The sequence below is a fragment of the Phoenix dactylifera genome, unplaced genomic scaffold (genome assembly GCF_009389715.1).
Source record: "Phoenix dactylifera cultivar Barhee BC4 unplaced genomic scaffold, palm_55x_up_171113_PBpolish2nd_filt_p 000298F, whole genome shotgun sequence".
Classification (NCBI taxonomy): domain Eukaryota; kingdom Viridiplantae; phylum Streptophyta; class Magnoliopsida; order Arecales; family Arecaceae; genus Phoenix; species Phoenix dactylifera.
In genome coordinates, this window is record NW_024067775.1 from 239,252 (window position 1) to 264,178 (window position 24,927).

The 24,927-nt window shown below is 42.0% G+C and overlaps 2 protein-coding genes across 3 annotated transcripts; one reads left to right on the top strand and one right to left on the bottom strand.

Moving 5' to 3' along the window:
* Positions 1-1,007: 1,007 nt before the first annotated feature.
* On the bottom strand, positions 1,008-8,460 carry LOC103720461 (bifunctional protein FolD 4, chloroplastic). Of its 2 annotated transcripts, XM_008810167.3 has the most exons (5): positions 8,089-8,460; positions 5,705-6,030; positions 4,574-4,810; positions 4,261-4,428; positions 1,008-1,392 (listed from the first exon to the last, which is right to left on the bottom strand). In XM_008810167.3, exons 1-5 carry the CDS (start codon positions 8,270-8,272, stop codon positions 1,222-1,224), a joined length of 1,086 nt encoding a protein of 361 aa, XP_008808389.1. In that variant the 5' UTR covers positions 8,273-8,460; the 3' UTR covers positions 1,008-1,221. The 2 variants fall into 2 exon arrangements, with proteins under 2 accessions (XP_008808389.1, XP_008808390.1); XM_008810168.4 differs by lacking the exon at positions 4,261-4,428 and having other exon boundaries at positions 1,036-1,392.
* Positions 8,461-9,643: 1,183 nt separating this feature from the next.
* LOC103720459 (probable 4-hydroxy-tetrahydrodipicolinate reductase 1, chloroplastic) lies at positions 9,644-23,845 on the top strand. The gene is made up of 8 exons (XM_008810165.4): positions 9,644-9,933; positions 13,091-13,328; positions 13,782-13,915; positions 14,034-14,108; positions 22,404-22,505; positions 23,086-23,195; positions 23,293-23,380; positions 23,475-23,845. The coding sequence occupies exons 1-8, from the start codon at positions 9,757-9,759 to the stop codon at positions 23,541-23,543; spliced, it is 993 nt and encodes a 330-aa protein (XP_008808387.2). The 5' UTR covers positions 9,644-9,756; the 3' UTR covers positions 23,544-23,845.
* Positions 23,846-24,927: the final 1,082 nt, after the last annotated feature.

The following is a 24,927-nucleotide window of genomic DNA, read 5'->3' on the forward strand; positions in this document are numbered from 1 at the left end:
GCTCAATTTCCTTCCAAGCATATGACGTTTGTCCAGATCGGGTGGCAGCGATCTACTAATTTAGTTGGAGGAGGTGCTATATTTGGTGAAGAACAGATCTTTTCAACCTTGTTACAGGTACAAGAAAAAATCTTAAAAAACCTTTATCCAGGGGCCAGTAGAACCGATTTCTACGTTGATACGGAGTGTTACAAAGGCAAAGTTTAACTCATTGTCCGTGCATGAGCGTCACACTTCGACAACAACGTATAAGATCTGAGAAAATAAGAATCAACCTAAAATCAAATCTAGATCCAACAGAACCAGTGCAAAAAAGCGGGTTTGGTTCTTGGAAAGTTGCATGCCACCCTTACTCAACTTTATAATTTATTTTCATGCACCAACCTGACATGCAACGCCGTCCACACCGTGCAGGGACTTACACCATGATAGTCGTTTCTTTTTGGGATTGGCAAATCATATCATCATGGAGAAAACATACTGCTTTGAATTTCAGATCATGGACCTGATTGCAAGCAATATAGAAAGAAGAGTTTCCCAGTACATTCAGAGTTGACACAGAGATAAAGAGGTGCCCAAGTTTAATAAAAGTCTTTTGATGGTTACACTGAAAACCTGGAATCTGATTCAGCCTTCTTGAAGGAGGTATACCTACATTATGTAACCCATTGCCTTAAGACCTCTAACTCTAGGTTAGAAGTTGGAAGTGGTGTAAAGGTTGATAAGCTTTTTCCTCTCCATGAGCAATTGATAAAAAAGACTAGTATTGTATTTTTCAGCACTGGCAATAGAACTTCAAAGGTTTGTCGCTGGCCCACTGCATGCAATTGTCAACTATCAGAGCAATGTCTGATGAGGGTGAAAGAATGTATATACACCCTGCATATGCTTTTTCAATTTTCACTTACCTAATGATTTGATAGCACGAGCATTTGTATAATACGTGCATACATATATGTACAAGAACCTGCTAGAGAAATTTTGAAGGAAAAATAACAGGCAAGGAGTTCCTAAATCATGCCAGGAGTGCCGATCTCTTTTAACTTGTGTAAATATTCATTTATTCCTTTGATTCCATGGGATAATTAACCCGATTCAGGCAGACTTAAAACATCCAGATCAGAAACACAGATTCAACTCGAAAAGCACCCAAAACTGTAGGTACAAACTCAGCAGCTGTATGAATTTATAATATGTCAACTTATACTGAGATTTCAAGTGTCACTTGAAATTGTGTATCCTTTTTGCTGAGCTGAGTGTGTTGGATAGTAGCATCGCTATGGTCATTGGACCAACACCTCCAGGAACTGGTGTAATGGCAGAAGCTACCGTACATACCTCTTCGTAACAGACATCACCAACCAGCCGATAACCACGAGGACTTTCAGCATCCTGAAACAAATAAATATTTAATTGTAAGTAGTACAATGTCTTCTTTATGCAATTGAGAAATGGAAAGATGGACCAGGAGCAATGAATTTTAACATTTTTCTTGTATAATTGACGTAAATATAAACAACCATATTGGAAATCATGGAAAGGTGAAGAGAAACAAAGATTCAAGTAATTTTAATGTAAATTTTACCAAACTTCTGAAAAGGCAAAAACTTAAGGAGAGACATTCAGATTGCAATTAAAGTTAGGAACAAGGTACAAGCTTCAAGCAATTTCTTTTTATGAAAGCATGAGAAATAAGTGTTTCATGTAAACTCTTTCATATTGGTAGCATTTATTGCATTATTCAATTGTGCAGAGATGTTGAATCAAATATAGCAACAGTAGTGTTACAAAAACATTTGAGTCTCTACCAACCATATCTAGTTCAAGGACACCTAAACAATACAAAAATAAACAAATATATTCTTCTATTCTCTATTCTTTGGTTGCAGACATAACAGAAATCAGATGCACACACATATAATTCATACAAGATGGTGCATTGCGTGCACCAGAAGCCACATTTTGCTACGAGCATGCTCCATCTATAACCTCATCCACAAGTCTTAAGGTGCTTTTTGAGATTCATACTTCAAGGCATTAGGCAGGCTTAGGCACATATTTGTGCACAAATGTGCAAAACATTTGAGATAACGTCGAACAACTGTTGATAATTCAGATGATTCATTGCATATTTTTATATGCCAAACCATGTGAGCCATGAGAGACTATAGGGTCATCCTATTTTGGCCATGAAAAGAAGGAAGACTAAGAGTTCAAAGTCTCAGAAATTACTTTAGAGAGTATTTCTTGAAAATGACAATATAGAAGTCACGAGCTTTTATTAAATCGGCAGAATGCGACAAGAAATCTTGAAGGCCAGTTTGGACACATGAAAAGTGATGCTGCAAATGAATTCCGTGGGTAAATTTTTCTCTGGAATTCAGCAGTATTTGCTGTTTGGTTGGTTGGTATAATTCTTTTTTTGGAAAAAAAAAATCTACTGGAGTCATATCTACTTACTTGAGACTAGCTTTTTTGAACTAACTATTTGAAGAGGCTGCTATAAACTAAGTGTTAACAATTAATCATAATAATTAAGCCACTATAAACTAATGGAAATTTAAAATTTTTGGTGTGCACAACCTCCCTTGCCTAAGCACATTATTTCCAGTAGTTTATCATAAATTTTTCACCTTTGCTCAATCGAAATTTCTGTTGAACTCATTGCCTAGAAACACTTAAGGTCTTTGAGAATTAGCTATGCCAATTTTTATAAATAATTAAGCTTACATAGTACTTGCATATCAATTAGAAACTTCAATGAATCTTCATTAATTGAATGATACAAATACAACAAAACTTTTTTAAAAAATATAGTTGATACTCGATAACTTGGCTTTCAGTCAAGGTCTCAATATGCTTAATTCTTCTAATATGAGCCCCTTCAAAGAGGGTGAATCTTAGCACAATAGTAAGGTTGCTCCATTGTGACTTGAGATGTTATAGGTTGAAACACAGAAACAGCCTCTTCGCATGCAAGAGTGAGGCTGCGTACATATAACCCTCCCCTACATCCTGCAATGACAGGACCCTTGTGCACTAGGCTACCCAATGAGCTGCTTCCAAACTGTTATTTACTATTGTAGAAATTGCAAATGTTATTTAAATACATACTATGTATATGCACAATATAACAAGGGGCTTCAGGGACAGGCATAGCACCCATTAAATGACCCTTAATGGATTTAAAAAATAATAATAAATTGCCGAACCTGTATGGTGAGGAAGGCATCTATGCAGTACATTCTTCTATTCCATACCCAAATAAGGGATACATTCTTCTAGTGATGTCAAGAGTGTTCATGTGCTTCTTTCTAGAGCTTGCCCTCCTTGCGAGGAAACACGATCTTGCCAAAAAAAAAAAAATCTTTCCAAAAACTGATGGTTGCTCTTCATTTCCGGCATAAAATCTATGATGAAAGATCATATGCCATAAGAATGATGTCACAGAGAAGACAAGCAGAACGACAAATATCCTTAAAAAGCACTGATCTCTAGTGAGCAAATCTTATGCAGAATGAATCAAAAGGCTTCAACTTGAGAACAGCATCAAGAGATATAATGAGAAACATGGAGAAAGGATTAGGGAGATGGACAGAGGATATTGAAGTAGAGGAAGGCAAAAGAAATTAACCCTGAGCAGCAATAGCAGGACCAGCAGAGACCAGCGCAGAAGGCATATCTGTGGCATGGAGGAGGAGGGGAAGGAATGGTCAAGTCTCTTAGAAAGAGGGCCACTGCTCATGGGGTAGGGCTTCTCAGTTCAGACATGAAAAACATGGTGAAAAAGAAAAAAGGCTCTGACTAGGAAAGCTCTTTTTATAATGATAATAATTGATCTGGGAAATAGTTCACAGGCGGCCTTAATTAAATTTCAGTCTATGGTTTTTGATTCCATTGGAGAAGTCTGACTAAGCTATCATGGATTTTTACCCTACCCAAACAAGCAACCAAGTGTTAAAAAATAGACAGCTAACCATAACAATATAGCTAAAGCTGCTATACCTACCTTTTTGTCATTCCCCTGGAAGAATAACTTTGAATTTGTAGACTAGAAAGAATTACAGAGTTGTGATTAAGGTTACAAATGTGAATATACAATGTTAGCAATACAACCAAATTGATTCGCAATTAGTCAAAATTTAATACTTCAGCTTGCAAGAATAATAGCAATCAAAACAATTATAATAAATTGGTCCTGAAGATTGATTTTAGACAGGAATCATTAGTGGTAAGATCTAATGTAGAGAGAGCCTTTACATCGATTGGATTGATCCCAACATCTATCACAACTGCACCAGGCTTTATCCAGCTACCCCTCACCAAGTTAGCTACTCCAGCAGCTGAAATGATGATATCTGCCTGTCTTGTGATTTCCTCAGGGTTCTTAGTGTAAGAGTGAACCATGCTAATAGTTGCATTTGCTTTCTGTGAAAGTTTTAATGCCCAGAATTAACCCAAAAAAGAAACAATAGAACTGAAGAGGCCACCTCAATAAACAGTAAAAATATAATAATGTAAAAGTAAATTAGAAAAATGTTATATCAATACAAGAATAAGTAAAGAGTAATACTTGCAACAGTAATGCAGCAGGCATTCCAACAATATTGCTCCGCCCAATTACAACAGCTCGTTTCCCCTTGATCTCAACACCATACCTGTGCAACAACTCCATGCATCCTTTGGGAGTACAGGGAACAAACAAGGGATCTCTACCTTGCATAGCAAGACGACCGATATTCAGTGGATGGAAACCATCCACATCTTTCTCAATACTAACAGCATTCAAAATTTTCTCCTCATTCATATGCTGACATATAATAGATAAACATTCCCATAAGCCAAAAAGAAGAAAAAGATAAAGCAGAACTATAAGGACAACTCATAGAACTAAGAATCATACAAACACAAGTAATCATGGTAGGAATATGCTGCACATTATCTCATGATCAGTAATTTTTCTGCATGAACAAAGGAACAAACTTTTTAGATCCCACACTAGTTCTGTCTTAAATGGGCCCAGGTTCATGTGTCAGGTGCCCATGTGTGGCTAAGCATTATATAAGCATTTTTTCTTATGGAGTGGTGTTCAAGTGTCATAAAAATATCCATGTTTAAGTGTCAATGGGGGTTTTGGGGCTAAATCAAAGGGATCATGTAACATAGTAAAAACTAGTTCTTCCACATGAAGACTATCCCAAACAATATGATGGTGACAGGTTACACAAGACACCCAACATGTCACCATGTCATAATTTTAATAAATATGTTTAATAATTGTAAAAAAAATCAATGATGGAGATGAGTCATAAAATCTTTCTATATATAGCCTTGAGTGCAGCATACTGCTGGACTTTGAGTTTGTCATGCCTAAAATTTATTTGATAATTATCCGAAAGCATTCTTGTCAAGAAAATTATCCAAAAGCATCCATGGCTCCCACATGACTGAACACTTAACAATAAATTTGCAGGCCCCACTTCAAGCTCGGCTGCCCTCTCATAAAAATCCACCATCATATTTTCTTTCACATGCATCACACATGCCAAACGTAACATGATATCAATTTCATTTGTTAATAAACAAAGCAGATTTTGTTCAGAAGTCATGCAAGAATTCCTCATCAAATAAATAAATACAAAAATGGATATACTGAAGGAATAAGTTTGTTTGCTAGTTCAAGCATGACACAAAAGAAACATACACGAGGCAGGGGCAACTGAACTAGGATCCCATGAACTGATGGATCATCATTAAAGCGTGCAATGTGCTTAAGCACATCTTCTTCTGTGCTGTCTTCAGGCAAATTAGCTTCGTACGACTTGATACCTACAGCTTCACAAGCCTTCTTCTTATTGCGGACGTATGTTTGAGAGTCCTTCCTAGAACCTACCAGAATGACAGCCAATCCTGGAACAATGCCGGTCCCATCCTTCATCCTCAAAATTTCTCCAGCAATTTCATCTTTTATTTGCTTTGCAACTGACTTGCCATCAATAACCTTAGCAGAGGTTTCAGTGGTCATAGCCACTGTACACATAAATCAACAATCAAAAAAAGTCAATAAAAAATATTCCAACAACAGAGCATCTGAGGTAAAAGAGCAGACATAACTAAAATCAGCTAATAAAGGACACAACTTTTGGAAAGTGGTCACCGAACACTCATATGTATTTTCTTTTCATATAATAACACAAATAGTAAATGATAGCCTCTCCATTTGCTCTCTTTTACAAGAAAAACTATATTGGACCATAAGCTTTATGATCTTAAAAATGATCTTTTACTCTATTAGCTGATGTTCGCATACATGATAGAAGAAAAAGCATGTCTACTGCTATACATCACTGCTCCATTCCCTGCTTAGGTCAGTGGTCCTATATGGCATAAGGGTATTGGTGCAATACAAGGGGAGTATCCAAGTGTTAGTTGAGATAGGCCATTTCTGAGATTTCATGTCAGCATCTATTGCCGCCACTTAGGGTGGTACACTCACTTTAAAATCTCATTCTACACCTCCTTTCTAATGGAGCGTTTGGTAAAGGGTGATCATTCTAGGATCAAGAATGATGTTGGTGGAGGTGACGAGATCACCGTATTTAGTCGCACTACAGTGATTTTATACGGCAGTGATCCCAAATCACCTCCATTCCTCAAATCACCATCTAACTCAGCGATGGAATATCCATCCTTGAGTTTGAGTATCCAAGATCACCCCACGGCAATGATCTTGGACTAAAATTTGGAGACAAAAATACCCCTTAATCTAGCGAAAAAAATTAGTATATCAATATAGTGTTAATATATTTTATCAATATTATATAAATTATATTATATTTACATTATATATATTATATTTGTAATATATATTATAACATATTAATAATCATATTATTATTCAATAATAATTTAAAATTATAATAGAAATATATTATTGTACTTTATATTTATATAATGAAATTATTTAATATTTCACTTATATTTACCTTATTTTTAATAAAAATAAATATTAGTATTAAAATAATATATTATATATAAATAAAAATATTAGTTCTATAATAACAATTAATATATCTCCATAGAATTAATATTTATAGGATTAATAAATATATTTTTATAAATATATTAATAAATATATTAATATTTTATTATAATATATTCTATATGATTAATAAATATTTTTTATGGAATATATTAAGGATAGTTTTGGCATTACATGGTCAACGATCTCGAATTTCTACGAGTGGATACCCAAAAAATTTTAATCGCTAGAACATGCCTACCAAACGTAATGATTTTAGATCATCAGAGATCAGATTATCTCGAGATAAAAATTACGGATAATCTAAGATCACCTTAGTGATCCCATCTGGGTCACCAAATGCATGCCTGAATCTGCTCCCACACCAGGTTGCAGTAACTAAGACGGGAATGGAGCGTAGGTGTTTAGCATTTTTCAGATAGCATCCAAACATGATATCAAATTTAGCACAAGTTGTCAAAAAAGACATCCAAATTTACAGAAAGATGCAATGCTATGCTGACCAATCAAACTACAGTGTATGCTCGTCATCATAATACAGCCAATGATCAGAATTTTCCTCAGCTGAGGATTAGAATCTGTGAGGTAGGGATGGGCACCGCACACAACTTAGACAGAAAAGATATTAAGACTCGTTTCTGTTTGCATGCATCAGATGCCCTGTTGAAATTGCATTAGCCCAACTGCTTCTCGCTTTCATCTCTCAAACTGTCTTAGTACTTGCTCTGATAACTAAAACAACACCGCCCACTAATAATCCAAAAGTCTTTTTTTTAATGGTGCTCTACAATTCAACCAATCAATCAAAAGTAGGCTAGCTATCTCCTGAAAAGGGCTTATTATCAACAAAATATAACATAATGCATTTCTCAAATCTCTAGCAATCAGCAACTTGCAAAAAAGGAAAAAGAAAAAAAGGAAAAAAAAGTTCCGTGCGGGCGGATGAGAAGGTTTCCGCTTTTATCACCGTTACAGCAGCTGGATTACAGTCTAACAATCTCTAAACTGAATTGAAGTAGAATCGTAAAAAGCATCAACCGAAATACCAGGAGCGACGGCCGATGAGCTCCAATGCGGAGAGGCAGCGGATCGAATCGCATTCATCCCCAAGGGATTCCATGCGATCGAGACCGAGCGCTGGAATTGGGACACCCGACTTTGTACGCTCCTCTGGAAGGGAAGAAGCCGTGCCGTCGCCCGCGAAGAGCAGTCCGATAGCGCCGATGCCATACTCCGGCGCCCGAAGACAGAAGAGGCGAAAAGAAAGGAGGATTATAGGGCCAGGGTCTCGATCGAGACGGCAAGGGAGAATAAATGGGAGGCTCTGCTAGGGTTTCCTAGAGGGGAGCGGGCGGCCGAGACGCTCGCCTTTCCCGTTTCGGAGGCCCCCGCCCAAGGCGCGCCTTTGAAGTCCACATGCACTGAATTCCCATCAAAAGGAAGTCCACCCGAGTTTGGACTGAGGTAACTTAATCATAGCCGTTTGATTAGATCTGGGCGACGTTAGAAAGAAATGCACATGTACTTCTAACGTACGTGTAGTCCTATATCTTCAATAATTTTTGAATATAATATTGAAAAAAATTAAATAATACTTTCTTCTCTCTTTTTTTGAGTAAAATTCTAAATTATTATAATCTATCAAGCATATACTAATATTTATTATTTTATTATTTGGTTCTTTAGGTATATAATAAGCTCATTTTTTGGCTATTATTTGTGAACAAATATTGGACATTCCAACATTAGATTAAAGTCATTAGTCTAACCTCCTTCCTCTAGATATAAACTGAGATGAACAACTTTAGCAAAAGCCGGAAAGCTAATTTGCACATGTCAATAAAGACCGACGGTTAAAGCAACACTGTTGTTAACACACGATCAATGATCATCACCGTTTGCTGCTCATGCAAAACGTTCCCCACATTGTAAACATGCAACTCATCGTTACTTGGTAATTAAAGGCATGCCGTGCCAAATCAGATAACATATCGATTTACTACCCTGTATAAAGAGATAGTCTGGAGTCCTCATATAAGGTCATTCAGAAATTCTACTTTGTAAGAATTTTTCTTTCCATACTATTTGACTTAATATTATAACTCAGAAATCAGAGAGTTTCCATCAAAAATCTTCCGACAAACGAACTTCTTATACGTTATCCACAAAGAAGATCAGTTCTTTCACACCTCGATCGATCTGTTCAATTCGGTTCTCAACGATCTCAAAGCCATACGAGCCATATTCCTACCTCAACCCAGAATTTTGCGATAACACTTTACATTTACATGCAATCTAATAGAATATGAACCGTGATGGATGTACACAGCTTGGCAATTTTCAACTCATCCCTCCTTGCATCAACCCCATCCCAAAACGTAGTTGTATCAGCCCCCACACATGGGATGGCCAGTCGCAGTTTGGAGGGCTGCATCATGGAGTCGTGCAATGTCCTATTGATCGCAGCAGTAAATCCACGTGGTCTGGATTTGCAAATTTAGATCCAAACCCTAATGAGTCCGAATCCGGGTCGTTAGGTATCCACACCCGACCAGACCCGAAAGCACAGCTGTCTACTGGCTTCCAAGCTCCACCCTAGGTTCCTTTCCGTACTTGATCCGCTTCTCTCCTCGCTCTTCTCTCTTTCTTTCCCACGAAAGCCTCCGTTTTTCTCCATCATTTGGTCGAACCGACTCTGTTCCACCACGAGGCCGATGTCTTCCTTGCTGCCAGAAACCGGCATTATTCCTCGAGTAAATCCGGGGCAAGGCCGCCGGTTCTTCTTTCGAAGAATCCCGCGGAGACCGAGCTCCGTAATGTGCGTCTCTTCATCCAAGAAGCTCGAGAAATCCCCAGCCATCGCATCCCAAATCCATTCGTTCCCTATTTTGGTACGATTATTCGATTCTCTTACTTCCATTTGATCCAGACGATGATGCTGGAAAAGAGAAAAAGTGATTTTGATGCAACATAATCGAGTTAAAAGTAACTTGTTTGCAAACTTTCTAGCGATTTTTTGATTTGAATTGCGCTACTAGTGAAGCCAAGGCCTTTTGGAGATTAGGGTTTAAGGGGTTCATGAATTTAAAAGTCTTATGTATTTTTTTTATACTTATTACTGGTGCTTAAAGAGTAGCAAAGGTTGCAGCGATTCGAGCATTTGTTTCTAGTATGAAATATACGCTGTAAATTCATCGTGAAAATTTGGGCTTATTTGGATGAAATATATTAGTTGGTTCCTATTGGATGTACAAAATGGTATCTAGGGTGCTTATAGGTGTAGGAATTGCGGACTTGGGAAAAACAGTACTGGTATTTGGTGCGAGCTTGGATTCAGAAAATTTCATGGTTATCATAGATGGTGAATTTGACTTGACGAATTCCTCAATTGTTGGTTAGACTGAGCTAGGGTCAGTTTATATCATGTCAAATTCATCATTGGTAATGCAGAGGCTAGTATTTCTTTTTGCTGTATTTCTTCAAAGAGTAATGAAGGCTTGTGTGATTAGGATTACTGACACTCAATATACAGAACAGGAAAACATCGGGCAGGAAGAGGAAGCCCTTGTCGCAATAGTCTGGTGATCCTTATAATCGATCATGTATGCAGAAGTATACTCATGGCAAAAGAGGCTTTCTGTGTAACAGGGAATGGCAACATGATTTGCTACTTGGGAGTAACTTTACACATTCATTGAGTAAATACAACCAGTCGCATCAGCCATCAAAATGCCCTGAAGATAACTAGGTATTACAGAGGAGGGATCCCAAATCTTGGATCCAGGATGATCAACAACAAAGGAAGCCACCCAGTTAGCCGCCCTGTTTGCCTCTTTGAAAATATGCTTGGACCACCCGCTTTTGTGCTTGTATACCTGCAAGAAATCGGAAAATGAAGGAGCATATGGTCATGGATGCATAGGTTAATTAGAATGGATCTTGAATGACGATTAGTTCGAAAGGTAGGTTAGTTAGAATGGAGCTAGAATGAAGATTACTTCAGAAAGGTGGTGTTTGGACATAGGAGATGAAGGGTTCTCTGTACATTTTTTTTGGTTGAAATTTCACATCATGTGATATCTTGTTGGACTTGTTATGAATATCTCTGAAACAAATTCCCCTGCTTTAAGTGTTTCAAGTGGTTAGTTCTGTAGCAAACTGTCATTTTAAAGGATCGACAAGGTAGTAAATTACAATATATATGAACAGCTGAAGGGGGGATGAAATCATCATGCACCTTCTTATTTTGCTTCTCTGTCCTGAACATCTGGAGGTGATGTTAAAAAATGCATGCCCCAGATTTATTGTTAAATTGTCTCTTCGTAGATCATAAGATAGATGGCATGCTTTAAGCCATGAGGAGAAGCATCATAGTCTTTCATTTTGTTGGTGCTTTCAGGACTTAAAAAAAAATCATTCTTTAAGCTAAAACGTGCACCCTTGGCATCTTATCTTGCAAAGCAGTTCACCGAGCATCGATGGAAGCTATCCAAAGAATTCTGGTGATTGCCATTGTTGGTTTTGCTGGTGTGCTAATGTATTTTTGATCTTCTTTTTCTGGAGGCCAAGGCAAGATTTTCCTTCCACTTTGTTGTGCAAAGGGTTGTTGATCTATAGGTGTTATTGTTATGAGCTTTGGGGTATTTAGACTTATCATTTCCACTCACTGCTGTACCAGATTTACTTTTAATAGAATTGCATATGGTGAGATCCCACATTTCCCAAAAAATGTTTAGCTGTTAAGAACACTAAGTTTAATTTTTAAATGCTTCCGCTGTATTTTTTGAAAATAAATGCATGCAGCCCGCAAGGGTTCCTTTCATATTGACAAACAAGGATGAAGGCATTTGTCACTCACGTATTTGTTTCCAACCAGGCTTTGTTGATCAGTTATTTAGCTGATGTAATTTAAATAGCTACATTCGCAACACACTGATTTTCCTAATTGTATCTGTTTCAAGTTATTATGTCCAAATGTATTCTTTAGGTTAAATTGCGATATGCATATGGGCTTTTCATCTTCCAGCCTCTAGGCAATTTTTCTGACCTTGAGCTGAAATGTTTTGTAATTAGCTTGGGATTAACTTGGCTGGAAGTAATGAAGAAAAATATAAGATTTCCTGTGATATCATTTGTAGCTTTTGATAAGAGTGATTGCTGAAGAAGTATTTGTAAAACCAACTCCAAATAATTTTGACAAGGCTCCATATTTAAAACTATTTTCTTAAATAATGAGGGGAATCTTGCATTATTAAAGGCTAATGTATCAACTCATGATTATAAGTTATATACGTTGAGTGGGTAAGACTTGTTAATCATGATTGTGTAACAATTACGAAAATGGAGATGATACAATTGTTTGTCCTGTTACCAAATTGAAACCTAAAATATATAATTGCTATCTACATTTTTTGTAGTGCTTATGGGCATGTGTTTGACTTTACACCTTGTTTTGTAATTTATTTATGTTAAATTGTGAAACTTATTTCATTAGACAACAATAACCAACAAACATACTGCCAATTAGTGAAGGTTTGCATATTAATTTCTTTTTTAGGATTCGTTCTTCTTAATATGTGGCATGATTTTTCTCTGTGATTAGGTCTCTACATCTTCCGACCCTTAAAAACAAAATTGGTGGGTCCTCTTCTCAAGGCTTCCTTAGATCTTTGTTTCACGCATTTTGTGCAACTTCTGTCCTATTCTCACTAATTGCAAATATATAACACTGAAATTTAATAACATCTCCACATTTTTGCTAACTCTCCTAAAGTTGGTTGCAACAGTTGCTGGTTGAAAAAGGCACTGGTATCCTTTTAAAGATTGGGAAAGTTGCTGGTGAATGGAGATTCTTTTTCTTGTATTCTAATAGTTTTTGGTGTGAACAATGTACAATTATATATTAAATTAAGACTGTCATGAAGCAAACAAATGAATATTTTTTATGCATCATTGTTTTTTTTAAGCATTAAATTAAAGTGACCCTAAGGGAAATTTGTTGATGATTTTTTCGCTAACATATTAGATGATTACTCTTGATCATTTTAGGTGAATGGATGCACTGGAAAGATGGGGAAGGCTGTTGCAGAAGCAGCAGTTTCTGCAGGCCTTGAATTAGTGCCCGTATCATTCAGCAGTCGAGAGAAGTCTGGTAGAACTGTACAAGTAGGCAGTACAGAGATTCAAATACATGGCCCATCTGAAAGAGAAAATATTCTGTCCTCAATGTTCGAAAAATTTCCCAATCTTGTGGTGGTGGATTATACTGTTCCTGATGCAGTGAATGGTAAATTTATTCTAAATTTTTATGGTGTTTCCACCAAGTTGTTTCTATCCATTCATATTTTTATGTTCAACACCATTAGAAAACAGATGGATAGCACTCTAAAGAATAAAATATTTTAGGGACTATTATATTTGGGCCAATGCTGCATACTTAGTTGAAGTGCTATGCTGCTAGCATCTGGAAGCCAGTTGTGCTGAAATTTTAAGAAACAGAATTAAGTTTTGATGTCAACTAGATGATAATATAAGCTAATAGAATTGCATCAGATTAACATTACGACTTACTATTGTGCGACAGAAGGTAAAGCACCAGTCCTGTGTTTGTTTTCCCTAAAACATCTGCTTGTCCTCCTCCGCCTCCTTCAACTTCGACGACTCCTCTTCCCCCTCCTCGTCCCCTTCCCTTCAAGTGACTTTGATATCTAAACATGAGGTCATGTTTTGGTTTCTGTAGGAAATGCTGAACTTTACTGCAAAGTAGGTGTGCCATTTGTAATGGGCACAACTGGAGGGGAGAGGGAGGTACTGTATAAGACAGTGCAAGATGCAAATGTGTATGCAGTAATCTCACCACAGATGGGGAAACAGGTGCACTGGAGAGTACCTCTGATTAACTGAGGAAGCTTTGGCTGATGTTGTCTCCTACAGTTAAATATCCAAGATAATTTATTTCCAACACCATCTTGTTATTTCTTTGTTTTGGCAGGTTGTTGCATTTCTTGCAGCGATGGAAATTATGGCCGAAGAATTTCCTGGGGCCTTTTCAGGCTATACTTTACAAGTACGATTTTCCACCTCAGGAATTTTCAACTAATGAAGTCATTCCACTTTTTCTAACTGCTACTTGGAGGTTTTGTTTTATACTGTTAGTGAATGTCTTTGGGCAAGTCATTGGGAAAGAAGAGCTATGCTCAGGGTTACTTCTTTTATAAAATTTTGTAAATTAATGAACTCTAGCAATCACATTGCTTCTTTGTTACAAAAATCAATCTTGCCTCTGTTTAACAGTTTGTATAATTGTTTACATGTATCTACAACTAATGATAATAACTCTTGGCTTGCATAAGGAAGCAAACTGGCAGACCTTCATCCTTCTGACACTGGTCATCCAGATGAAACTTTAATCTCTTATCATGTACTTGATCCAGGATGCAGAGCAGGGTTCAGTGTGGTTACATGATCCATGTTGTGATCTTTTTGAGGGGTGGATTGAGATTATGGGCCCAGAGAGAGAGAGAGAGAGAGAGAGAGAGAGAGAGAGAGAGAGAGCACTGGTGGTGTTCTGATCTGTTGCAACAGCATATACCTTTTAAGCATTTTGTTACCTTGAACATGATTTATGATGGTTGAAGGGATTAAGGGCAGCGTTGTCTAGCTTCAGAGAGAGAGAGAGTGAGGAGAGAGAGTGAGTGACTTGGGATGCGCACCCAGGTGCGATTTTTTTCGTGCTGCGTGTGGGGAATTTCTCCGAACACTTGGGGGGCTTAGGGTGGTGTGGAGTGGGGTCGCTCGGTATTCCCTGTGCAACCAGATCGGGAGCTGGGCTCCGCGGATGGCGTCATTGGGATCGGTTGCACCGGGGGTGGGGGAGACGGAGGCTGCAAGTCAGGGAGACTTACCGGCGCAGCCTCAACAACCGAAGGTGGCTGGCAATGACCGGACGTGGGCGGCGGTGGCGAAAGGAACGGCGAGACCGCCGATGTCGTCGTTGTGGACCCAAGATCGGATCTCAGAGGGGGAACTGGAGACACTGAAGAAACGCTTCACAGACGTCGTGGAGATCCCGTCGGAGGAGGGGGAGCTGGCTAGATCGGCGTGGAGGGACACTGCGGTGCTCGTGCGCAGTGCGGGCCGCCGGGTGCCTATGGATTGGATTCGCCGGGAGCTGCGGAGGGTTGGGAGGCTTGATTACGACGTCGAGGCTTTCCCAATGTCGCACGAAACCTTTGCCTTCCGCTTCCGGAAGGAGAGTGAAAGGGAAGCCGTCATGGAGGCCGGACCGTGGTTGGTGGCCGGCCAGTTACTGGTTTTGGAACGGTGGCGACCGAACTTTGTTCCGGGTGAACAGCAACTCAGGCGGCTTGTGGTCTGGCTCATGCTTCCCAATCTGCCAATGGAGTACTGGACCCGAAGCATGATCATGAGCATAGCAGCAAAGGCCGGCCACCCCCTGACCTTGGATAAGTTCACTGATCTCGGCCGGAGGCTAGGGTATGCACGAGTCAAGGTGGAGCTGGATGCGAGGGAGCCGATTCGGCCGGGGACTTTCGTCCGGTTAGGCACTGATGTGCACTGGCAGACGTTCAGCTACGAAAATTTACCGGCCTTCTGCTACCAATGCGCTCGCCTTGGTCATGGAGTGGAAGTCTGCCCCTATCAACCAGATCTGGTGGAACCAGGAGCTCCGGGCGACCGCAGTGCTCACCACGCATCACCACCGGAGTCGATGGAGGGGGTTACGACGGTGAGCCGGCCCCCTTTTGGGCCGTGGTTGTCGACTACCAGAATCCGACAGCCAAGGTCGGTTAAGTCGGCGAAGAAGACGACCGAGTCAGAGGGCGAGGCATCACGAACTCACCCGGGTTCCGAGTCTGGGCCGAGTTCTCCCCGTGCGGTGCCGACTTCCCCTGAGTCGCCGATGGACACGGAAGGATGGCAGAAGCCGACTAAGTTGGCCAGGCGGCGGTCGCCGGGGAAGGGGGCGGCCGGTAACTCGGTGGCCGAGAGTGGTGAACCCATCCAACCCGGTGTGGTCGCCGAGTCAACTGTGGCTGAGGGCCAGAATCCAGGATTGGAAGGGCCGGCCCACCAAGCGGCCCTTGCGCCGGTTCGGGGCCTGGGCCACAGCCCGATGAAGCGGGCCAGGAGCCCAGCCAAATCGAGCCTGCTGCTGGGGGCGGGGAAAGTCGGGCGTGGGCCGGTCCAGAACCTGGCCAGAGCATCTTCATCTTCCTCCTTCGAAGGCTTCGAGAGATGCTGACGGGAGGAAGGGAGGAGGCACTTCCGGAGCGCCTCCCTACCGCCGGTGAGGCCCCCTTCTCGACAGAGACCAGCCGGTGAAGCTGGTGGCGGTGGCTTGGAGTCTCTACCGGCGGTCGGTGGTGCCCTGGCGAGCGGAATGCATCCGTCGACGGCGACGGCAGCGGCTGATGCTGGAGTTGGTGCCCTGGTGTCGCCTGCCACCCCTTTCCCGGATGGTGGTGGTGCTTCGGCGAGCCGGGAGATGCGGCCTTGTGGGACGATGACGGCCCGTGTGCCTGGGTTCACATAAGAAGGGCAAAACCCAGCCGTGGGTAGGCGACTGGATGAAGCGGAGTCGATGGGCAACCCGAGGCACTCTGATGGGGCGTTGACGGGCAGGCCACCGGCTCTGACTGCCCCTGTAGCTCAACCAACAGGGAGGTGTGGTGCGGTGGAGGAACTGGGCAAGCCTTCTTCAGCGCCTCTCCCCCCCCCTGACAGTCGGCGAAGTGGTGAGGAGGGGTGTGGCAGGGGGCTCTAAACAGGGATCTCCTATTCTAGAACATGGAAGGGTGGTCGATTTGTTGAGAGCCTCAATTCAAGGAAGTGTCATTGCGCCAGTAGGGGAAATCAATCTGGCAATAGGAGCAAATAGCCCGGGGACAGTGGGCACAACCTCTTCTGATATTTTTAAATGAAGGTGCTAGCTTGGAATTGCAGGGGGGCGGCCAAACCGTCCTTTTCCTCCTCGTTCAAGAGGTTAGTTCAGCTTCATAATCCTGAAATTTGCTTTCTTTGTGAAACACGGGTGTCCGGAGATGGATTACGTCGTGTGCAGCGACGGTTGGGAGGTGATTGGGAATCTTTTGCAGTGGAGTATCGGGGTTTATCAGGAGGTATCCTGTTGTTGTGGAAGCGGGGTATGGCTACTGTGGATGTTTTTTGCAATTGCTCCCAGCAGGTGGTGATGGTCATCACGGAACCAAATGAACCCCCGTGGGTGTTATGTGGGGTTTATGCTAGTACCGCCTACCGGGCAAGAAGGATACTTTGGGGGGAGCTGACTTGTTTGCTGACCCAGGGAGTACCGACTTTGGTGGTAGGTGATTTTAACTGCATTTTAAGTCCTGATGAGAAAAGAGGAGGCAGAGCCTATTCTGATTCGGTGGACAGGAGAGAGTTTCGGGAGTTCGTGGGGAGAAATGGGCTGGTGGACCTTGGTTTTTCGGGGCCCCGATTCACTTGGTGCAACAATCAACTTGGGCAAGCCAGAGTGTGGGAGCGGATTGATAGGGCCTTTGCTTCAGCAGATTGGATCCAGCGATTCCCGGCCTACCAGGTCAGTCATCTAGCTCGGATTGCTTCTGATCATTGCCCTCTTTTGATATCTACAGTTTCGGGATCTGCCCATCATAGCCCCTTTCGTTTTGAGAAGCTGTGGTTGTCCTATCCCCAGTCTTGGGATGTAGTCAGGGAGGCGTGGAGTGTGTCAGTTCGGGGAGATGCTATGCAGAGGGTGTCACGGAAGTTGGAGCTCACCAAACGGCGTCTGCGTCGATGGAATCGAGAGGTCGTCGGCAATGTTTTCCGAAGGTTAGAGGAGGTGGAGGCAGTGATACTGGACGTCCAGGGGCGGGAGGATAGAGGAGAGGAGCTCACGGAGGCCGATATGGTAGTACTGCGGCGATCACTAGCCTCCCATCATTCATTGTTGCGCCAGCAGGAGATTTTTTGGAGACAAAAGTCCAGGATTCAGTGGGTCAAGGATGGCGACCGGAATACTACCTTTTTCCACAGATCGACAGTTATTAGAAGGCAGAGGAATATGATCCGATCCTTGAGGGTCGGGGAGGGCCACCGAGTGGAGGAGGAGTCGGCAGTTAGACATGCCCTGTTTGAGTTCTTCAGATCCAGGTGGACGGATGTTGGTGATGTATATGAGATGGGCTTGCTCCCCCGGCCGGAGACCACAGTAGGAGAGGTGGAGAATACAGCTTTGGTGCGGCCAGTGTCAGATTTGGAGGTGCAGGAGGCGGTTTGGAGTCTTGCAGAGGATAAGGCCCCCGGGCCTGATGGATTTCCACCCTTCTTCTATCGCAGATATTGGTGTGTTGTTGGGAGGACAGTGGTGGAGGCAGTACAGTTGTTTTTCAGCCGAGCGAGGATGACGGATGATTGGAAGTCAACTTTCATTACATTGATACCGAAGCGCCTGGACGCCTCGGAGCCGAGTCACTACAGACCTATTAGTTTGTGCACTACCCTGTACAAGGTGGTGGCGAGAATCATGGTGGGGAGAATGAAGCACCTGATGCCTAGGATCATCAGTCAGGAGCAGGGTGCCTTTATGGGAGGGAGGAGTATCTCGGACAACATTTTGCTTGCTCAGGAGATGATGGGTGATCTGCAGCGGGCCTCCAGGAGCCGAAGTTTGATGGCAGTTAAAATAGACATGGAGCGAGCCTATGATCGGATCCGGTGGGACTTTCTACGTCAGGCATTACAGAGCTTTGGGTTCCACCAGACTTGGATTGACTGGATCCTAGGGTCTGTACAGGGGCCGAGTTTCTCCATTTTGATCAATGGCACGCCATCGCCCTTCTTCAGAGCTACTATGGGACTTCGCCAGGGATGTCCTCTGTCCCCGTTCTTATTTATCATCTGTTCTGACGTGCTTTCCCGCTTATTGCATACAGCTTGTCGGAACCGGGAGCTGGTGCCTTATTATCCAGCCCCGGGTGCCCGACCTATTTTTCATTTGTTATTTGCAGATGACTGTCTCTTAGTTGCTAGAGCGGGGGCGAGGGATGCCAGAGCCCTTCAGGATGTGCTGACAGAGTATTGTGCTATGTCCGGGCAGAAGGTCAATCTACAAAAGTCCGCTATCCTTTTCAGTCCCCGTACTGAGGGGAGGATGCGACGGGAGATCAGGATGATGTTAGGGATGCAGGAGCAGTTGGGGACTCTGATTTATCTAGGGGTCCCCATCACTGGGAGGAGACTACGGGTGGCAGAGTGCACTCCCCTATTGGAGAGGGTGCGGAGCAGACTAGAGGGGTGGAGAGCATCGTCACTGTCTATGATGGGGAGATTGATATTGATCAGGTCAGTTCTGTGCTCCATGCCTATTTATCTGATGGCTCACACAGCGGTGCCGAAGTCCGTGTTGGAGAGGATTGAGCGGCTTATGCGGAGCTTTCTTTGGGGCTCCTATGGGGGGGGCATGGGATACACCTGATAGCCTGGGAGAGAGTGTGCCAGCCATTGAGGGAGGGTGGGCTGGGGGTGCAGTCACTGTCAGTGCGGCGCGAGGCTCTTTTGGCACGGAGGGCGGTGCAGTTTATTTTAGAGCCGCATGGTCACTGGAGCCAGGTCATGACTGCCAGGTATGGCCGAGCGGGACCCGAGGGGCTGGTGATAGCTCCTCGGAGGAGATCTTTTATGTGGCGAGAGATCGGGAGGTATGTGCCTATGGCTCTAGCGCACTCGAGGTGGCTGATCGGTGACGGACGGAGCATCGATGTATTGGAGGACCCTTGGGTGGATGCACTTCCACTGAGACTATGGCCGACAGCGATCAGTGTGGAGGCAGGGGCAGGACTACGGGTCTCGGACTTGCTCAGGCCAGGGGAGGCAGAGTGGGATGGTGACAGGCTGGGACAGCTATTTGGGGAGCATCTTGCGGAGCGGGTACGGGCGATCCCCCTTCCGGGTTCTGCAGGTCCAGATGTCAGAGTTTGGAGCACTACTTGTCGAGCCAGTGCGGGGATCTGCGAGGTCTCCCGGGTTCTTCAGCTTGGGTTACAGTCGGGCCTAGACTGTGGTTGGGTGTGGAGGTTCGGACTACACCAGAGAGTGGCCCTCTTCCTCTGGAAGGTGGCTTGGGAGCGGTTGCCGACATGCTCAGTTTTGAGTAGACGAGGTATGACCCTGTCCCCTTTATGTCCGGAGTGCGGGATGGCTGAGTCAGTGGATCACGTACTCTTCCACTGCGAGAGGGCGAGAGGTGTCTGGAGTTTGACTGAGATCCAGGGGGACGTCTGGAGTGGGAGGGTTACTTTCCTGGATGCAGTTCGGCATTGGGCTGGTATTCCCCAGATGAGGAGATCAGCCATTAGGGCGTCTTGTACAGCATATCAGATATGGCTGGCCAGGAACGCCCGGGTGTTTGGGGAGCGGCGGCTCTCCCAGCGTTTTGTGATGGAGCGGGCCTGTGCCCAAGCTGATGAGATGATCCATGTAGAGTCTGCTTACAGACCTTTGATAGCTCGGGACACCTGGGGCTCCCACTTTGCTTCGGCAGCTCCTTATAGGGTATTTTTTACCTGGGAGCCCCCACCCCCGAGTTTCCTCAAGGTCAATTTTGATGGCTCTGTTTTGGATGGCGGTAGGAGGGGAGGGGCCGGATTTACTGTCAGGGGGCCGGGCGCTGATGTGATGGCAGCAGGGGGCTGTCAGATTTTTGATACTTCAGTTCCAGGGGCAGAGCTGTGCGCGGCCTGGATGGGTCTATCCTACGCGCGGCGGGTGCTCCACGCGAGCTCGATCCTGCTCGAGGGTGACTCTGCTACGGTGGTCAGCTGGATCCGTAGGGGCCCGAGTAGTCATGGGGGTGACCATCCCTTACTTCGTGACATCTGGATGTTGGCGAGGGAGGGAGTGATATTACAGGCTAGGCATGTGTATCGGGAGGCTAATGGGGCGGCCGACTGGATCGCATCGTATGTAGCATGCCACTCGGGTGGTACCCTATGGGTTGGGGAGAGAGATATGCCCAGAGCTTTTCGGGACATTTTGTATTCTGACTCTATAGGGTGTATTCGTACCCGCTATGTATGAATCGCCCGCTTTAGCAAAAAAAAAAAAAAAAAAAAAAAAAAGAAAAAAAAGAAACATGATTTATGATCTGAGCTCTCTGGGCAAATTTACCATGTGGCTTTATTAATTAATTTCACACTTATGCTGCTCATTTGTTGTTTGTTATCTGCATGTGTAATTGTCATGCGTCTCTTATTGCTATGTATGACAATTTTGCTAGGTTATCCAATTGTAATTGCTGACATCTTTGGTACTTTTGGGTTTATTACTTTATTTAGTAGCATCACTTGCATTCAGATTTCCCCATTTTTTTTCATTTTCTTCTTCTCTTTACTTTTTGTATTTTTAACATTGAGAGTGAAAAATTATACCTATTTTTGTTAATACTTAATGAACAAACAAAGTCATAAAGAAAAATAAAGGAGCAAACCAACCAAGCTAGTCAGCCAATGCAGCTAGTTCTTAGCCCAGTTGGAGACTTAATTTAGAAAATATGAACATGCTAAGAACAAGCAGCACTGGTGAAAAACTTTTTTAGTATATGAATACTCAGCCATAGGACAGAAACAGACAAAAAATTGGCCTAGTTACCTAGGAGCTGCAGCACCATATTGTTCAGCATGAAGGGAAGAATGGTTTTCCTGGTTGAATTCCCTTGTACTTTTCTTTCCACCATTATAGTGCCATTCACTAATTTAGGTTACTACTAGAGCATCACATATCTCAGAAATCACTCATCTATCAGTAATTGTTTTTTCTTTTCTATTAGTTGTATTGGCTAGATCTTCAAAGAAATTACTGTGCAGGTCATTATGTTATGTACAGCAACTTGACTACACTAATTAGCTAGCTTTCATTCGCGTTTGTTCATTCGTTTGTTTATTTGTTTATTATCCAAAGTTGGTTCAAATCTTCAGTGAAATACATTTATTTCATATTAATAAACTATAAGTAATGGGACAATAAACTTTATTTGCTTCCTATATCTGTTTGTCTTCAAAACTTATTATTAGGAATGCTTTAGGCAATTTGGCAATTGCGTATCAAATGAAACTATTGATTAAAAAAGAGAGAATATAGTTACTGTTTTTCTATTCTTCTGATTCTCATGTCCTTTATAGATCTCTATGATCTTCGTTACATTGTTTTAGATGTCTATATTTCTTTTTCAAATGGAAGTTGTCATTTTGCTTGAAATTGTCTTGTTAGTTTAAAGAGCTACATATGGCTGAACATTGAACAGGTGTAATATAGCTGGTCTTGATAATTAATTAGATAATTGTGTGCACATAAGCAGGTGATGGAGTCGCATCAAGCAAGCAAACTGGACACATCTGGTACTGCAAAAGCTGTCATTTCATGCTTTCAGAAACTTGGTGTCTCCTTCTGTTTGGATCAGGTGATTCAACCAGTCTCGTCACCCAATTTTCTCATTGACTACTTTACGAACTTTGGACAGGTTTATTAATTCCTTTTCTTTTTTGAGTTCAAAGGTTGATTAATTGTTTGAGATTGCGACTAGTTTTAAACTACAAACTCTTCTGATCTTTTAGCTTCATGCTGGTTTATTTCTCACTTTTAGCTCTGCATGAGATATTCCTTCCTCAAATTGAAAATGCTTGCTTATCCCTTTTTTTATCTTACTATGATTTGTAGGAAAAGACAGTTGCAAATAAGGAGGTTGATATAATTCATTTTCCCTTATATAGTAAAGATTGCTACTGGTCTTTAGGACAATTTCATTGATTCACTGTTGCTTTTTTTTATTTATACTCAGAAGGTCTGCTGGATGGTCAGCTTTAACTGATTCTCTGTTATAATCCCATCAATTGAAATCAAAATAGTGATGGGAAGTGTTTCTGCATATTATAAAAATCAAGGAGCAGTTTTAAGAATTCTCAAGAATATCTACGTGAACTTTTTATGCTTGCCTGAAACTTGTTTTTCATCAGTTTTCCAATTTTCTCTCCCTTTAACAGATCCAACAGATAAGAGACCCTAAACGGCAACTTGAAATGGTGGGCGTCCCTGAAGAGCATTTATCTGGTCATGCATTTCATATGTACCATCTAACGTCACCTGATGAGACGTAATTAACCATCCTGAGGCACAATTTAGATTAAACTAAAGAAATTTTCATCTCCTCCAGCTTACTGTGTTATAAATTTATTATTTTTTTCCCTCAGAGTTTCTTTTGAGTTCCAGCACAATGTTTGCGGCCGATCAATATATGCAGAGGGAACCATTGATGCTGCCATATTTCTGTCCAAGAAGGTTCTGTTCTTTTATCTATATCTTCTTTTCTACTACATATCTGTTCATTTTTTTTATCTGAAAAAAAGAAAGCTTAATGTTGTACAACATGCAGGTCCAGTCCAAGGCTCAGAAAAGAATATACAACATGATTGATGTCCTGAGAGAGGGTAATATGCGATGACGATTTTTCTTTTTATTACTTCCATCGGTCTGGTTCGACAATGTTGATTCATGTTGTAAAATTTTGTAACTTGTGGCAGTTTAGGTAGGAAACTTGGGAGTATGCATTTTCCTTTATAAATTTTAATTTCAATTTTTCTGGTCCAAGTGTAGATCTTTATATGATCGATACTTTATGTAATTGTCTTCAGTTCTGGATTTTTAGTTGATATCCGGAGGCAATATCAATGTTAGACATGGGCCTTGTTGTACCCTAAAGAGTCAAATAGCTTAAGCTCTGCCAGGCCTATTTCTTGTGTTTTAGTTTGCATGTGAAATCTGGTTTCCAGTGCTTTGTATCTTCTTTACATGTTGCCACCAATTAATAAGGTTACCCTCGTGGATTTGTCGCATGCGCATCTATAATGATCTTGCACAATCAGAGTTCGTGAAGTTGAAGAGTGGATGGTGACCTGTTTAAGTTTGTCTGTTTTTGGGCTCTATAGGTATTTGCCTATTCAGTTGATTGAGATATGCTGATTCACATTCACTTCTTCTTCTTCATGATCATCTTCTTCATTTTCAGATTTCTTTAGTGAATTTCTCAAATGGCGTTAGTAATTAGTGTTATAAAGGAACAAGAAGTGATTCTTCCGATCAATATTTTGTGTATGCCAAAATCAGTCCTGGGGAATACCTATGGTTTATCAAGTAATAGAGGGATTTGGTTCAGTTCTTACCTCCTCCCTAATTCTCCTAGTATCTCTTATTCGCTTATTTTAAGGTTTCAAGATTATGGTCATTATTGGCAGTATTCTCTCCCTCCCTTCCCCCGTGTGTGTGTGTGTGTGTGTGTGTATTATTTTGTTCCAAGTTGGTAGGAAGGTAAATGCAGTTGAAGTCATATATAATGGTGATGCTGTTGATTGGGAAGCGCCATGTGTTATCCTATTAGACACTTCAGCTTGCTCCAACAACCTAAGAAAGACTTATGACCAGTGAAGAAGATGGTTTATATAATGCTTGGGGTCTGAAAGCAACCAACTTCCATTGTTTATAATAGTAATATTGAATTCTGTTTTGCTTCTTGATTTGTCTGCTCTTAGCGACATCCCATGGACCATTGCTTTCGAGATTGGTTCTTGGACAGAAGCTTCTCAGACTCAGCTTCATGGGGATGGGAAGGTTTTTAACTAAACCGGTAAATTCCAAAAGAGCAAAGGGCGACAGAGACTCATCGCTTTTGGTACTCCCGAAAAACAAATCTTGATCGAACTCATATTTGCCCAATGGATACAATCCGCTCATAGTTCTCCATTCAAGAACTAAACCATGGACAAATTCGGCGAGAAGTATCAAATCACACAGAACTTGGAAAATCTTGGATCTAATTCCGTACATCCCTC